This window comes from Triticum aestivum, chromosome 3D, assembly GCF_018294505.1.
Source record: "Triticum aestivum cultivar Chinese Spring chromosome 3D, IWGSC CS RefSeq v2.1, whole genome shotgun sequence".
In the NCBI taxonomy this organism is placed as follows: Eukaryota; Viridiplantae; Streptophyta; class Magnoliopsida; order Poales; family Poaceae; genus Triticum; species Triticum aestivum.
In genome coordinates, this window is record NC_057802.1 from 212,493,443 (window position 1) to 212,511,876 (window position 18,434).

At 45.1% G+C, this 18,434-nt stretch overlaps 1 protein-coding gene across 1 annotated transcript; it reads right to left on the minus strand.

The window, feature by feature from the left end:
- On the minus strand, positions 1-18,062 carry LOC123076245 (uncharacterized). The gene is made up of 3 exons (XM_044498602.1): positions 17,845-18,062; positions 12,557-13,013; positions 1-427 (listed from the first exon to the last, which is right to left on the minus strand). Exons 1-3 carry the CDS (start codon positions 18,060-18,062, stop codon positions 326-328), a joined length of 777 nt encoding a protein of 258 aa, XP_044354537.1. The 3' UTR covers positions 1-325.
- Between the last annotated feature and the right edge of the window lie 372 nt (positions 18,063-18,434).

The following is an 18,434-nucleotide window of genomic DNA, read 5'->3' on the forward strand; positions in this document are numbered from 1 at the left end:
TAAGATATGGAATGCACTAGATTTTTTTTAAATTATTACCTTCCTTTATCCATATTCATATAGAATTTGTCAAAGTTGGACAGAAGAACAAGCGCTTTGTCAAAATTGACTTGAAGAAGGTGCGCACGAAGCAAGTTGGTGAAATGAACAAGCTTTAACAATTCTCACTAAATTTGAATTCACGTCAAAAAATCTCCTATTGCAACGCACGGGCATCTGTGCTAGTACATGTACAATCCCCTTAATCCAATATATATCAAGTCCTTGGTCGATTCTTCTTAACAATCCAGCTTTCCACATTGCCTCGCCGGTATCGCCGCTGCCGTCAAAAGCATCGACCCAGGTATGTACAAATCAAATTTAGAATCAACAATGACCTCATGCTTCTAAGGACAACCATAGGCGTATATGGCCCTCTCCCCCTGTCCTGCTATTGCAATTTGATTAGAATAAAACAATTAATCGTACATTCTTAAAGAGTGATTACATGTTGATCACCGAAGGGATACAATCAATATAACTCAAAACTACTGAGAATATGCATGTCCTACCACTGCATGTTGGGTAACTCTTGTAAATACATGGATCAGATCATGGATTTTATATATTCCTAAAGATATCTACATCAGCATATAGATACGGGAAAGTGAACAGTTGGTTTCACAATATTAGATATCCAGTCCATGAAGGCTCCAACTGAATGAATGCATATTTAGAATACTGTTTATTACTTATAATCACTTCAAGGATTTTTTTGATATCTATTCCAAGGCATGAACTGCTTAATTTCACTAACTGAAATGCAAATCAAATAATTCTCTTTTGAAGAAAACAATAGAAATGATAAGAAGCTTAAAATTTCCGCAGAGTTCACCAAGAAGATATCACTAATATAATTCTAAAATGGACAGAACAACACAAAATAAGAAAGGACCAAGGACCCTTGACTCTGTAGCAGTTTTCTTTCATGTAACTTGATAAATAATTATTTCCACCATTGTCTAGAGCTCGAGACCTGTGCTGATGCATATATCAATTTTAATTAGTTTATTCTTTTTATTAAATAACACATTAACCACTGTTGCTGATGCATATATCGATTCCAATTAGTTTCTCATTTCTATTAAATAACATATTCTTACACGTTCCAAAACTACCGTGCAGGAAAGCCAATTGAGTTTCAATCTCCGTTAATGGATGCCAAGGAACAAAGAAGAAAAAGAGTTAGAGAGCGATATGCACAGATGAGTAATGAAGAAAAGCAGGAAAAACAAAAAAACAACGTGAAGCTTATCAGAGAAACAAGACAAAAATATGCGCACAGAAAAGGCAGAAATATGCAAATATGCAGACAGAAGCAGAGATGACCAATGAAGAAAAGCAGAGAAAGCAGGACAAACGCCGTGAAGCCTATCAGCAAAACAAAACCAAAAAAGGGCACAAAATAGGGAGATATATGCAAACATGCAACCAGAACAAAAGAAAGCTAGAATACAACAAATTACAGCTAGCCAAGAGTTGAAGCGCAGCACACCAAGCAAAGATTCAATTAAGATGGAGAATACCCGGAGAAAGGCAAACATTGCTACACCGCCGTAGCAAAGAATTCTCGACAAGGCGGATGAAAACTGTTTCTGTATCATCAAAAGAAGATGCATCTATGACAGAAACCGGCAACGATGACACGGAACCTCTACAGCAACCAGAGGTCATGATTTATGGTAATACTCTAAATGTTATACAATACTTGCATTCAAAATAAGATCTTTATGTACGAATAACCATCGTTGTGCGTAGACATCCCCTCGTCAATGTTTCCAAGCATCAAAGAAGCAGATGCCACAACAGAAACAACCTACAACGACAATCACAGCAAGGTGGCTTTGTGGCCAGACATCCCCTCTTCAATGTGTTCAACAATCAAAGAAGTAAATGCACGAATACAATCATTCTATAACGATGATCACGGTAAGGCTATCAATATCATATTTACTTTTATGCAATAGACAAATACTCCCTCCGTTTCTAAATATAAGTCTTTGTAGAGATTTCACTATGAACCACATACGGATGTATATAGATGCATTTTAGAAGTAGATTCACTCATTTTGCTCCGTATGTAGTCCATAGTGAAACCTCTACAAAGACTTATATTTAGGAACGGAGGGAGTAATATATTAAAAAAATACTACACAGATAATGATGAAGTCATATGTGAGAAAGACAAAACCATCAAAGAAGTAGATGGACCAATACAATCAATCTACAACGATGATCACGGTAAGGTTATCAATTTCATATATGAACATTATGCAATACAAAGAAATATAAACAATAAAAAATTACAACATAGGTAATGATGAAGTCATATTTGAAGAAGATACAAATGAGGATGAATACATGTTCTTTGGTGAAGGTATGCTCAATACAATCTTAATATTTTTGCATCATTATATTGCCCCTTCACTAATTTTTGTATGCTACAAATCAAATCAGAAGAGAATGAGGAAGTGGAAATTGAAATCAAGGAAGACGAGGAACTTCACAATCCTGATTCGTATGATTTTGTCTACAGCAACATACCAAAGAACACACACGTGTAAAACGGAAGAAAATTGCAGGTTCTGCAACGCAACAAAATTCAAGTATGAATCTAAAGGGTTATGCTGCAAGAAAGGGCAAATAAGACTAGCCAATCCAGATACACCACCTGAACTCATGAGACTTTGGACAAGCAACAATTCTGAAGCAAGGCATTTTCGGAACAATATAAGATTTTTCAATGGACACTTCTCATTTACTACTCTATTGTAACGCCCCAAGACCGACGCTTCAGAAGATTTCCTTATTTTCGTGATCGCCGTGTGTTTCTTTTGTGCTTGCTCTTTTATTTTTGCATTGCATCATGTCATCATGCCATCATGTCATTTAATTTTTAAAACCCACCTAATAAATTGCATGGATCTTCGATCCATTTAAATCGAGGGAATTCACATGGTGATTTCTCTTTATAACATATCCTCCTAATATTTATGGAGCTATTATAAATATTCCATTAGTTTGGAATTAACCGGAACACACTTGCAAAATAATTTCCATGCCTATTTCCACTTCAAGTTTCACCTCCAAGCTTTGCCAACAATTCTTTTCCCTCTTATCGAGGCCCTTCCTAAATGTTCAACATTTTGGACACTTTGTAATCCTACTCCTTGTTCAAACCATTTGAATTAAATTCAAATGCATTTGATTTCAAACCGTGCAATCTTACCCACTCCGTTTTTCTTGGAACGAACATATTTTTGTGATGTCCGGGAAAATTATCTGCCTGCCCAAATCCTATCTCTACCTTCCGTTCTTCTTCTTTTTCTTCTTTGACATTTTTCTGTTTTTTTTGGAAAAAGAAGAAGGAGAGCAGCCACAGCACGGCCTTCTCACAGCAGTCGGCCCAGGCCACCGCGGCCTCCCGCAGCCCACCACCCAGGCCTAGGCCCAGCCGCCGCACCCCTTCCTAACCCTAGCCCGACCATCGCTCGATCCCCATCTCTCCCTTCGTTCTCTTCCTGCGCCGCCACACACCCATCGCCGATCCCCATCTCCCTCTCGTCTCCTCCCTCGCACCGCCATCTCCCTCACTCGATCCCCTCCCCTTGCTCCTTCGAGCGCGAGCCCCGCAGTGCTCTGTCTCGCGCTGCTCGACCTCCCTTCCTCGTCCGACCCCGCCATCCAGCCGCGTCGCCATGCCTGGCTTGCTCCGGCCATGGCCACGTCGCCCCGCGCCTCCGCCTCCGCGCCACTCGTCGAAGCCCCCGCAAGTCGTCCCCGTCGCCCAAGATCCTCCCTGCATAGCGCGCGCCCGCGCCACCCCGTCGCTGGCGACCCGTCTCCGGCCACCACGAGCACCACCAGCAGCAACTTCAGGACGTCCCCGCCGCCAAGTCCCTCGCCGCCTCTCGCTGCTACACCTCGTGCGACCTCCTGCCTCGTTCCCACGCCACTCGTCGCCAAAAGCCAGCAGGAGGAGCCCCGCCTCCACTTGAGGGCCCCGCGTCATCCTCTGCTGCACCTCCACAGGCCGGCGACCTCACTTGAACCTCGCCGGCGAGCAGCCCGCTAGGACAGGCCAGTCCCGCTCGGAACCAGCCTCCTCCACGTGCCAAGTCCTGCGGCCGTCGCCCCTGCATCGCGCCAAGTCCCTGCATCGCGCCCCTGTTGCTGTTGACGCCAAGTCCAACGACCACCGAGCGTGGAATTCGCCAAGTACACCACCGGCAAGACTAAAACACTGAAACGACGAGGTCGACTATGTTTTGCTGCCTCTCTGGATCGCCAAGTTCCATAATACACAAGTACCACGACGACCGTTGTTCGCCAAGTACCCTCTCCGGATGGCCAAGCTCGAATACCGATGACATGTACCACAACTGTCGCCTTGGGTTTCGTCAAGTTCCTATACGACCCGTGTACAACTACCGTCTCCCCGAAGACTTGGATTCGTCAAGTACCTCTCCGAAACGAACGTGTACCACTACTTCCACTACGACCGTCCCGAGAACGTCTACTTCCCTCAACGGACTTGATCCGTTCCAAAAATGCATGTTTCGAAGGTATAACCGCCGAGACGACGCCCGTGAACGTATGATTGTGATGTATGAGTTGCTCATGTTCGAACCGTGTCCCAGTTGTCGCTTGCGCGTTCCTCGTTTCCTTGCCACCGTCTTGTGGGACACCCGGTAACCGGGATCACCCCACCATCTTGCATGACACGCTCACGCCATGCTTCCTTTTGCACCGGAATCTCCGTGAGCTACCGGAACCAATATGTTGCCGTGGCATCATTTTCGTTATCATTGCCGTGGCACCCTTTTTCGTTCCACCACGGTAACAAATGCTTCATAACATGCTCATGTCCACGTTTTCATAAACTTGCTTAAAACTTGCATATGTCATCCGCATCATGATAACAACATTTAAAATGTCTACAACTGATGTTTGCATTAAAATTGTTAAATGACATGAGGATTTTCCGGAATTATTGTTTGTTGTTCCGGCCTTATTTAAACTTGCCTAGACAGATAGTCTTACTTATGCTTCACCTCTTGCCATGTTAATCAACGTTTAATATTGTTGGGTACATAACCGAGAGAACTAAACAATTGATGTGGTGTTTCGTCAATATGCAACTCGTTGCATATTGAGCTCCACTTAACTTGTAGTTTCGTTTGTGCACTTTGCCATGCCATGCCTCTTTAAACCGGACATGCATCATACTTGTTTGTGCATCATGCTATGTGTATGTGGTGATTGTTTACTATGTTGTTTGTTTCTTTCCGGGTTGCTTCTCTCGTTAGCTTCGGTTTCGTTCCGGAGTTGTGAGGATTCGTTCGACTACGTCCGTTTGTCTTCTTCATGGACTCGTTCTTCTTCCTTGCGGGATCTCAGGCAAGATGACCATACCCTCGAAATCACTTCTATCTTTGCTTGCTAGTTGTTCGCTCTATTGCTATGTAGCGCTACCTACCACTTGCTATTTCATGCCTCCCATATTGCCATGAACCTCTAACCTTTGTCACCCTTCCTAGCAAACCGTTGTTTGGCTATGTTACCGCTTTTGCTCAGCCCCTCTTATAGCGTTGCTAGTTGCAGGTGAAGATGAAGATTGCTCCATGTTGGATTATGTTTATGTTGGGATATCACAATATCTCTTATATTATCAATGCATCTATATACTTGGTAAAGGGTGGAAGGCTCGGCCTTATGCCTGGTGTTTTCCTCCACTCTTGCCGCCCTAGTTTCCGTCATACCGGTGTTATGTTCCTTGATTTTTGCGTTCCTTACGCGGTTGGGTGATTTATGGGACCCCCTTGACAGTTCGCCTTGAATAAAACTCCTCCAGCAAGGCCCAACCTTGGTTTTACCATTTGCCTACCTAAGCCTTTTTCCCTTGGGTTCTGCAGACTCAAGGGTCATCTTTATTTTAAACCCCCGGGCCAGTGTTCCTCTGAGTGCTGGTCCAAACTAGAGCCACTTGCAGCGCCACCTCGGGGAAACTCGAGGTCTGGTTTTAGTTGTACGTAGTGTTCATCCGGTGTGCCCTGAGAACGAGATATGTGCAGCTCCTATCAGGATTTGTCGGCACATTCGGGCGGCTTTGCTGGTCTTGTTTTACCATTGTCGAAATGTCTTGTAAACCGGGATTCCGAGACTGATCGGGTCTTCCCGGGAGAAGGTTTATCCTTCGTTGACCGTGAGAGCTTATAATGGGCTAAGTTGGGACACCCCTGCAGGGTATTATCTTTCGAAAGCCGTGCCCGCGGTTATGTGGCAGATGGGAATTTGTTAATATCCGGTTATAGAGAACTTGACACTTGACCCTAATTAAAACGCATCAACCGCGTGTGTAGCCGTGATGGTCTCTTCTCGGCGGAGTCCGGGAAGTGAACACGGTTTCTGGGTTATGTTTGACGTAAGTAGGAGTTCAGGATCACTTCTTGATCATTACTAGTTGACGACCGTTCCGTTGCTTCTCCTTTCGCTCTCATTTGCGTATGTTAGCCACCTTATATGCTTAGTGCTTGCTGCAGCTCCACCTCATTACCCCATCCTTTCCTATAAGCTTAAATAGTCTTGATCTCGCGGGTGTGAGATTGCCGAGTCCTCGTGACTCACAGATTCTACCAAAACAGTTGCAGGTGCCGACGATGCCAGTGCAGATGATGGGATCGACCTCAAGTGGGAGTTCGATGAGGAACGTGGTCGTTACTATGTGTCTTTTCCTGATGATCAGTAGTGGAGCCCAGTTGGGACGATCGGGGATCTAGCAGTTGGGTTGTCTTCTTTTATTTTGGTTCCGTAGTCGGACCTATGTGTGTACTCTGATTGATGTATGTTTTATTTATGTATTGTGTGAAGTGGCGATTGTAAGCCAACTCTTTATCCCATTCTTGTTCAATACATGGGATTGTGTGAAGATGACCCTTCTTGCGACAAAACCACAATGCGGTTATGCCTCTAAGTCGTGCCTCGACACGTGGGAGATATAGCCGCATCGTGGGTGTTACATCTAGATACAACTGACATTCGAACAACTGGTATTTACACCTTTCGAGCTCATGGTCAGATCTATCACAACATACACTCATTTGGTAATAGTCACTCAGATCCAAAGCATATGGAGCTATACTTCTACGATGATGATCCAAGCTTAGAGCATCGGTACCGCCACTGTCGCGAGGCAATGTAAGAGCAAGACAGGCAGGTGATTGGAATAATAACAGACATTCTACGCAATAACCCATACTCTCAACAGTTTAGGAGTTTGGGACAAGCCCAAAACCTTGAGGACTACAGACTCATCTTGAACCTTGACCAAAGATTGGACCAGCGAACATACAACGCACCAATCAATTCAGAGGTAGCTGCAGTGTGGATTGAAGGAAATGAAAGAAGAAATACTTATGACAGGAATGTAATACTACATGGGAACAACAACGAAATAGAGCACATTCGATCATATTATGGGTGCTATGATCCGTTGTCGTATCCTCTATTCTTTCCAAGAGCTGAACTGGGTTAGCATAGGAAAATCCCAAAGAAGGATACACAAGAGGAAGATGTTGGTGCTGAAAATATCAATAATGATGATGATCCAGGTAATATTCAGAACTCAATTTTCATATATGCTTCACTACTACATATTCAACTAAGTTTCCATGATGCAATATTTGCACAGATTCAGTCAGTGGCCTGTGGGTAACCATGAGAGAATACTACTGCTATAAATTCCATACACGACCAAACATATTCAACCCAATATTGCACGGTGGACGGCTTTTCCAGCAGTTTGCTGTAGATACATACATCAAGATTGAAAGCTCCAGATTGGATTATATGTGGCATCATCAGAACAAAATAAGGGCAGATCTATACCAAGGCCTTCTAGACAGCATTCAAGCAGGAGAACAGAATGGAGATGCAGTCGGAAAACGGAGAGTACTTGCCTCATCGTTTATTGGAGGGCCACGAGATAAACTTCGCCGGTATCTAGATGCTATGGCTTTAGTTAGAAAATATGGAAAGCCGGATGTATTCCTCACAATGACCTGCAACCCCAACTGGGAAGAGATCACACGTGAACTACAGTTCGGACAAACACCACAAGATCGCCCAGACATTGTAGTTCGTGTCTTCAGGGCCAAGCTAGAAGAAATGAAGAAGCAACTATTTGAGAAGGCCATTCTTGGAAAGGTTCAGGCATATACATATGTCGTAGAGTTCCAAAAGAGGGGACTACCCCGTGCTCACTTTTTGCTCATCATGACCGGATGTATTCCTCACAATGACCTGCAACCCCAACTGGGAAGAGATCACACGTGAACTACAGTTCGGACAAACACCACAAGATCGCCCAGACATTGTAGTTCGTGTCTTCAGGGCCAAGCTAGAAGAAATGAAGAAGCAACTATTTGAGAAGGCCATTCTTGGAAAGGTTCAGGCATATACATATGTCGTAGAGTTCCAAAAGAGGGGACTACCCCGTGCTCACTTTTTGCTCATCATGACCGGGAAATACAAATACACATGTCCGGAACAGTATGACAGAATTATCTCCGCTGAGCTCCCTGACAAGCACAAGTACCCGGAGCTACACAAAATGGTAGTCAAACATATGATGCATTGTCCTTGCGGTGCATTGAATAAATTTTGTCCATGCACAAAGAATCGTCCGTCATGCAAGAATAATTATCCAAGGCCATTTAACGAAACTACGATTCAAGGCAAGGACTCCTACCCACTTTATAGGAGACGCAATGATGGTCGGACTGAAATGGTCCGCAATTGCCAACTAGATAATAGGTGGGTTGTTCCTTACAACCCCTATCTGTTAAGGATGTTCAACTGCCACATAAATATTGAGATATGCTCAAGCATTAAAGCCGTTAAGTACCTCTTCAAGTACATCTACAAGGGTCATGACCGAGCATCTGTGTCAGTAACTGACAAAGTGGACGAAGTCGAAATCGACGAGATTAAACAATACAGAGACGCACGGTGGGTGACGCCTCCGGAAGCACTGTGGAGAATATATGGCTTTGAACTAAGCAAAATGCACCCACCTGTCTTGCAACTGCAGCTACATCTCCCAAATATGCACATGGTTTCATATCATGGTATGGAAAAAATAAAGAATGTTATCAACCGTGATGGCACAGAAAGATCAATATTGACAGCGTACTTTGAAGCAAACAGCTTATATGAGAAAGCACGAGGCATACTATACAAAGACTTTCCACAATATTATACTTGGCAAAGACGAGGGAAGTTTTGGCAAGAGAGGAAGCGAGCCGCTGTGTTCCAGGTTGGCAGGATCGTCTCAGCACACCTGGCTGAAGGAGAACGATACTATCTTCGAGTTCTCCTAAACCACGTGACAGGCGCCACTAGCTACGAAGACCTACGAACAGTCGATGGACAAGTAATGCCAACCTTCCGTGAAGCTGCAGAAAAACGGGGGCTCATTGAGGCAGACAACACACTAGATGATTGCATGACAGAAGCAGAGTTGTTTCGGATGCCATCATCGCTCAGAAGGTTATTTGCGACAATCTTGGTTTTTTGCGAGCCAAGCGACGCCCGTAACCTCTGGAACAATCACCTAGAGGCAATGTCAGAAGACTACAGCAGAAACTGCAAATGCAAGCACACGGTCAAACAGATGGTTCTGAAAAATATCAGACATGTTGCACTCAATGGGGAAAGACATAGAATCGTTTCCTCTTCCAGATATCGACAAACAGCATGAGACGACAGACGACATACCTAGGGAGATCATTGAGGAGACCTCCATCGAGGTGGACCCCGAGGACGCATCGTTGCATAAAAACCTCAACAACGAGCAGAGGAAGGCCTACGACGAAATCCTAGCCACGGTTGACCGCCAAAGAGGAGGTATATTCTTTGTCGATGGGCCGGGAGGCACAGGAAAAACTTTTCTTTACAGGGCGCTTTTGGCCACAGTGCACGGACAAGGCAAGATTGCTGTGGCGACGGCCACTTCCGGTGTTGCTGCTTCCATAATGCCTGGAGGGAGAACCGCACACTCGAGGTTTAAGATTCCACTAAAAATAGACAATGGAGCTATTTGTAGGTTCACAAAACAAAGTGGGACAGGAAAGGTACTCCAAGCGGCATCACTAATACTCTGGGATGAAGCATCTATGACTAAGAGGCAGACAGTGGAGGCGTTAGACAAAAGCATGCGAGACATAACGGACAGACCAGATCTTCCATTTGGTGGAAAAACTATTGTATTTGGGGGAGATTTTAGACAAGTGCTACCTGTTGTCCAGAAGGGAACCAGAGCCCAAATAGTAGATGCATCACTGCGCAGGTCAGAGCTCTGGAATTGCATGCGTCAATTGAAGCTTGTACGCAACATGAGGGCTCAAAACAACTCTTGGTTCGCAGAATACCTACTACGCATTGGGAACGGAACCGAGGAGACAAATGATGATGGTGAAATACTACTACCTACAAGCATATGTGTGCCAAATAAGACGGATGATAATGGCCTCGATAGACTCATCAACAGTATCTACCAAACAGGCAATGCTTCACTAAAAGATCCAAAGTACATCATATCAAGAGCAATTTTATCCACAAGGAACGATTGCGTAGACAAAATCAACCTAAAAATGATTGATCGCTTCCAGGGGGAGGAGATGGTGTACCACAGCTTTGATTCTGTAGAAGACGACCCACATAACTACTATCCACCAGAATTCCTAAACACCCTAACCCCAAATGGACTGCCTCCGCATATGTTGAAGCTCAAAATTAATTGTCCAATCATACTACTCAGGAACATCGACCCTGCTAATGGACTCTGCAATGGCACGAGGCTGGTCGTACGTGGTTTTCAAAAAAATACAATTGATGCAGAGATTGTGGTGGGACAGCACTCTGGAATGCGAGTTTTTCCTACCTCGGATACCATTATGCCCCTCTGACGATGACATGTTCCCCTTCTATTTCAAGAGGAAACAGTTCCCAGTCAGGCTCAGTTTTGCAATGACAATAAACAAATCACAAGGTCAGACGATACCAAATGTTGGGGTCTATCTGCCTGAACCGGTTTTCTCACATGGTCAACTATATGTCGCGCTTTCTAGAGCAACCGCGACATCAAACATAAAGGTACTAACAGGTACACATGATGACAATAAACAGAAGAATAAAAAGACAAGTACAGGCGACACATACTCAAAGGGTGGGAAGAAAAAGAAGAATAAGAAGACCAATACAAGCGGGACGTATACGAAAAATATTGTCTACACTGAAGTCCTAACCAAATAGGTACTGCAACCTTTCAATTTCTTGTTCAAATTTTCAGTTTCTATTTATATTTCACATTGCATTGCTTATTTTCTAACCTTAAATTTATTGCTTGGATTCTACAGAAACATTGCAGCCAAGTGACAACTTCTCAGTTAGAATTCAGAACTTTATTGTCTTGAAGGACACTACCTCATTTATGTATATACAAATCAGTCATGATATAATTACTAAACCACTAAATCATTCATGGAATTTTTTATTATGTGTTCACTAACTCATTCATGGATTTTCTATAGAAATAATTCTATGTGTATATGCAAATCTAGCACCAAACTGTGTAACTAAGGGCAAAAGGAGACTTGCAAGTCAAAATAAAAACATATTTCTCTCCCTGGAAATGTTGCTGCTGCCCTAATTTTTCGTAAAATCACATTCTCTACCTCCCCTGGAACCTGAAATATATCTGTCCAATTTTGTAAAAGTACATATAATTTCATAGCTAAAGATAAACAACCAAACAAACCAGAAAACTATATTTATATGCACATTTTAGAAAGGATCTAATAGAAAGGGCAGATGAATATAATCCGGTGGATATACTATATAAAATGGAATAACTAGATGGAAGTATACCTAATTTTAATAGTCTCAAAAAGACCCGTGGCCTTCACTGCTGTAGCAATACAAACAGCAGCACCAACACCAATCACAGGTGGATCAACTCCAACTGCAGCTGCTAGGGATCTTGGTGCACAGGTTGAACACGGTGGCAAGGGAACCAGACGACAAGGGCATGTAATTCTGAACTCGGCAACAAGTAACCAGAATAAAAGCTACATCTACAACTATGAAGAAACAGGAGACACCCAGCCGGGAACAGTGACAAGTTTTGTCCTCTCATATTACAGTTCATCTCTACACTCTACATTTTATTCGGAAAAGCATACAAAGAAAGCAATCCCCAAATGTAGTTTAATCATGCAACAACTAACTGTACTTCCCAAAAGTTAAATAACTGAACCTTCTAACCAGTTCCTTGCACTCTGCTCTGCAAATCTATGGTTCAGTTAGTCCTAAACTTCGCATCTAATAAAATGTTAATGGACGAGGGTATGTTATTGCCCAGATTAACTTCAGTAATCTTTTGTGTAGATTGGTACTAAGTTCGTTGCTGCAGTGCAGTACATGGAAAGAGAGGACAGGGGCGAGAGTGGGGGTGGACCTCCATGGCACCAGCAGCAGTACGTCGGAGGAGCTCGGAGCAGTGGAGCCGTCTCCTCGCCCCTCGCAGGGCCTCGTCGGCGGCGAGCAGGACCACGCCGAGGAACAATCTGCATCCAACTCCTCCTCTACCGGCCAGGAGCCCGCTGCATCCGCGCGAGGAAGCGCTGTAGGCGTCGGACAGGAGCCACCGGGGACGCCGAAGCCGCGCCGTCGACGGTGGCGCGGGCGCGGGCGGAGCTGAAATAAGAGGGAGCCGCGCAAGGTCCCGTTGATAAGCCGGCGCAGGTGGAGGGCACGACGGTACAGCCACATCCTTCGTGCCCTCATCCTCCGAGAACGACGAGAAGACGGGAGGCGGCGGCGCCGCCGCTTGGCCAGCACCAGGAGAGAAAATGGGGAACGGGAAGAGATATCGAGTTCGTGCGTCTCCTTTTCTTTTTTTAGGAGTAACGTCTCTTTTTTTTTAAAGTACGAAAAAGCGTATCTTAGCTTTATAGAAAAAGAAAGAGTATATGTACAAGATATTACAATGGCGAGATCACCACAACCGGGGATCCCACACCCCTCCACTCCGGTTTAACTCAGGCGATTACTCACAATATCGGTGAACTCTCCCTCCTGCAAGTGCCCATTGCCGGATTTCGGTGAATATAAGCTCCACCGTAGCAAGCACACTACAAATGCTTTTTTGTTCTTTTTTGAGAAATTCTCTTTTGTTGTTTAGTAGTAGACATATTATGTTTTTTTAGGGGTAGCAGACATATTTTCTTTTGCTTGGGCCAAGCCAAAAAACAATGCAAAAATAAATACAATTGAAATATACTTTTCCAAGAAAATTGATCGTCAACAAAAAAATGATTAATTTTTTGAATATGTTCTGAAAAATTACAAAAAAACTTTTCAGAATGTGTTTTACTAAAAAATCAACTAAAAGACTATTCATGCAAAACTATATTTCATCGGATGATAATGCGGAGGTGAATTAGGTCGTGACGAACGTCGTCAGGGTGGCTTCTTCATGTCCGAAATTTATGGTCCAAACTGTTATGCTAAAAAAATATAATTGAAATATACTTTTCCAAGAAAATTGATCGTCATAAAAAAATAATCCAATTTTTTGAATATGTTCTGAAAAATTACAAAAAAAAAAACTTTTCGGAATGTGTGTTACTTAAAAAATGAACTAAAAGACTATTCATGCAAAACTATTATTTCATTGAATGATAGTGCGGAGGTCAATTAGGTCCTGACGAACGTCGTCAGGGTGGCTTCTTCACATCCCAAATTTATGGTCCAAACTATTATGCTCAGTGTAACCTTATTTTTGATGATAGCCAAAATTAGATATAAGAAGGGTTGCGTAATACCATGTGAGCATGTATAAAAAAATCGCCCGTTGCAACGCACGGGCATTTGTACTAGTTCACTACAAACTAAGAAAACAAATGTGTACTCTCTCCGTTTTTATTTAAGTTCGCATATTAGCATTGGTCAAAGTCAAATTTTGTAAACTCTCACAAAGTTTATAACAAAAATATTAACATATACAATAAAAATAAATACCATTAGATTCATTATTGAATGTACTTTCACATCATACATATTTGTTATGGTAAATGTTTATATTTTTCTATAAACTTGGTCAAACTTTAGGAAGTTTGACTTCGGTCAAACCTAATATGCAGAGTTAATAAAAACGGACGGAGTACTGGTAGTTACTAGTACTACTAACTACTAGTACCACTCGCTAGTTGCTTAGCCCAATCACCCAACACGCCACACGAGGAGTTCAGTGCCACGGAATTTTGAGCTTGGCGGGAAAATCTCCCGCGACCCTGATTCGAGCAGTGCGAAGTTACCATCATACCCTTCGGAACAGGCCTACGGATGACGCTTGGTAGGGGTTGTTTTGGTAACTTCAGGTTCTCCCTACCCAGCCAACCCCACCCCGGCACCCAGAGTAGTACACCTGAATACTTCCCATTTTTTATCCCCACCGCAAAATAGACTTCTCCACGGCACCGCAGCCTTCGTGCTCCTCCCCTTCTACATCGGCGCACTCGTCCACCGCAGCGCATCTGTCTCATCGACGATGTCGTACGCCGCACTGGAGCTAGTCCACCGTGGTCGTCGTACACGGAGCCTCTTCCCCGGCATCGTCTTCCATGGTCTCGGATCAGCTTCCCGGAAGCCGACGCGAAGCGCAGAAGCACCACCGTCGTGGACAATGAACTGACACCCATTGCCGACCTTCATGCACAGAGGCAGCCGCGACCATCGCACTCCTCCTCGATTGGTAATGTGTGTATTGAATCTCTTAGCAGTACATGTGTAGTTCCAATTTTGTCCATACCTACCCTTCAAATTTCCTGGTTGCTATTGTTCCTGTAAAAGTAATTGGTTATAGCCTCCATTGTCCAACAGAATATCAGCTTGTAATTGTGCGTCGCTCCTGCATCGCGCTGTCCTTGGGTAGGTTCTTCATCTGCAACCAGTAGTGTGGCAAATGATGGAAAGTTTTTTAGAACTAGCAAGATGCCCATGCGTTGCATGGAACATCAAGATGCATTTGTATGAGTAGTTTATCTTGTGGGAGAAAAGGATGAACGGGGAAGGCCTTATTTGCAAATGTGGAGAGGGGTGTGGGCATCTTTCTGTAAAATTGCCATAGTTTCCTTCCTATCCGTCGGATATAAATCGGACGGCCTATATTGCAGGATGGCAGGCACACCATCATCACCAACTCTATTTTTTATAAGAGTAGAGATAAATATTAAATATAAAATAAATATAATAGTAGATAAGAGAGTAGAGATAGCAGGGACGTCGAGAAAGGATCGCGCGCGCGGGAAAAAGCGGTCGGGCGCGCGGTAGTTTTGGCGCCCGGCGTCCGACGCGCTTTATAAAATCCAACGCCCTCCCACCGCTCTGTGCCTTGCCACCGCTCTCTCCCTACTTTGTGCCTTGCCACCGCTCTCTTCCTGCTCTGTGCCTCGCCACCACTCTCTCCCCGCTCTTCGCCTCGCCACCGCTCTCTCCCCGCTCTTTCTCGCCTCGCCGCCGCCGCGCCACCATGCCGCCGCGTCGCCGGGAAACTTGGGGATACCACGACGTCCGCGTGCGCCCCTCTGGCGGCTTCTCCGCCGAGAACCAGTCCCGCGGGATGCGCCTCAGCCTCGACACTTTCGACACCGCCCACAAGGCCGCCCGCGCGTACGACGTGGCGCCTCCGGTGACCTCATAGAACATTGAACTTCCCCAACGTGTCGACGCGGGAGCGGGCGCAGGAGCTCGCGCCTCTGCCGCGGCTTCTCACCGACGAGGATCATCGCGACAACCGGAGGCGGAAGCACGGTCTCGGCATCGCCGATATGGTCGAGGAAGCCATGGCGATGTGGCGCCAACGCTTCCCGCAGGACATCATCAACGAGCGCGAGTTCTATGCGCAAAGGAGGGCAGAGAGGGAGAAGAGGAGGGTGGAGCGAGCCGCCTATCGCGAGGACAAGCGTAGGCGAAAAGCGGCCGCTCAATTCAACATGAGGCTAGGAGCAGCGTCGCCCTGGGACTCCAACGATGATCGATATTTTCACGCCTACATTGAGACGTCGGAGGAGGACATCACCGAGGAGGAGTCGGACGACGAGGAGTAGTTGAACTATCTATTTTTTTATCTATCTATGCTATATATTTGCTGAGAACTATCTATGTCTCTAATGTCTAGTCTCTACTCTCTATCTCTACTTCTCTATCTCAGCACTCCAGGCCCATAAAAACTGGCTATTCCGGCGCTGTAAACGCATTTTTAAAGCGCCGCGCGTTGCGCTTCTATTGGAGATGCTCTAACATGCCAGATGAGTGCTTTAATGTTGCCGACAAGATGGGTGAGTATTACTAGTATATTTTTCTTGCCATGTTGAGATTTTAAAACCACGAGTGCGAACATGCAGAGGAGCAATGAAGACCAAGCACGGGATATTGGGGACATCTTCAAGGAGCGTGGCAAGTTAAAGAGGAGCTACACCGAACCTGTAAACCGAGCTTTGGTAAGTAACACCCTTTCAATTACTTTCGTTTAGCCTCGTGTTCTTCGATGTGTATATGTTGTAGTTTCTGCTTCTCTTAGCCTCGTGTTCTTCGATGTGTAATAAGAAGAGTCTTAATCGTCGTAATGCTTTCGTTTTTAGCTTGATGTAGGAAGTGGGTGTTCTCACCTTGGATTCTTTTTTTATATTTTTCCTTTTCAATTCACTTCTCCAAGTCCTGCTTATCTGGCTTCTACTAAATGGATCCGGGTTGCTCTGAGTATTGATCTAAAAAAGAAGTAACTTCATGTCAGGATGCAGTTCCTGCGAGGAGGGAAGTATGGTCAACCTCGAGATCATGTTTCCAAAATGATGCTGGATTATACAAAATGTGTCCGTTCCCTAATGATGTTGGATTAGACACAAGGTGCAAATTCCCAGATGATGTTGGATTACACACAAGCCAGGTAGAGTCGTCAACTATTCGCGTCCTCGTGGCTCTAGTAAAGGCTGAAAGAAAGCGTGCAGCAACCCTTGAGAATGTAGCTGAGTTCCTGAAGAAGCGAAAAGAGCAATCAGATGCTCTCTTCACCCAAGCCAAAGAAGAGATGGAAGAAGCCAGAAAGAAGCTAGCAGAGGCAGAGCAGGCTAGGCGTCTCCTGCTATCTAAAACTTTTGTCAATAAAAAAATTCCTTCATAATAGCTAGGTTCAAATGTTTATCCAGTCAGCATGCCTGTTGTGATGTCCGTGCATCTACTGGTGTGGCACAAAATAATTTTTTTAAAGGTCATGTAATAACAACAATTACTTTCCAAACAATAACAGATGAAGCATTGGACATGGTATAGTTCATGCGCAAGACCAACATTCCAAGTTCAACTTCCACATCAAACTCATGTTCACAGATATCTGCACATTCATAGATAATGTCCACAACCATGATTCACTTCAAAGCCAAAAAAATGTGAGGAGAGTTATAAATAAAGAAAAATCTCTAGTTCCTACTACCAGTGCGAGCACAACAAGTCAAGACCATGCGTAATTAATTATACTTTGGTCATTTTTTGACTAATCGCAAATAACTTCTGGAAGCAGGTATAATTTCTAATGTCGGCCGGGGTTGGGGTTCACGATGTTTTGAGCCAAGCCGGGCAACACACCGGGTGTCTATGCCGGCGACGCGGTGGTCGTAGCATTTGTGGGTTCAGAGCGGCGGCGGCTCCCGTGGTCTACTATTCCTCGGTGTCGGGGTGGCCGCAAACGTGTTGGCCACCTCCGCCAGCATGCCGCAGTTCCGCCAACGTTTGCGTCGGATGGCGCGACCAACCACAGTGCACTGGACGCCGTGGTCCCCCATGTGCCGGCCTGCAGCAACTGGCCACTCCTCTGCGAGCAGGCTTCGAGCGTCGAGTTGATGCACCAGGGGCCAGCTTGGAGCGGCGGCTTGCTCCTCCGCTTGCCCGCCTGCAGCCTCGCCCATGGTACTGATAGCCTGGGGCGGGGAGGGAGGTCGGGCAGCGAGCTGCCTGGCTTGTCGGGGCACCTAGCCGACTTTTAGCCGGAGAACTCGTCTTCCTGCTCACCGGATGCTATGGAGAGTGTGGAGAAAATGGTGCAAGGAGGATATGGGGAGCAGTGGTGTGGTGCGGTTCTTGCCAGTCGTCTGGCCTTGTTTAAATAGCAAGCGGACGAGAGGAGCCAGCCGACGTTGTGTTCTAAAATGCCAGCCGGCTTGCGGAAGGACGTGTTGCCGGCACATGCGCGGATTCAATGGAGGCAGGCGGGGCAGTCTGAAGCCCGTTGCACACGGCGAGGAGGCGTGTTCAGCCTGGCCTGCAGTGAGTGGGGCCCT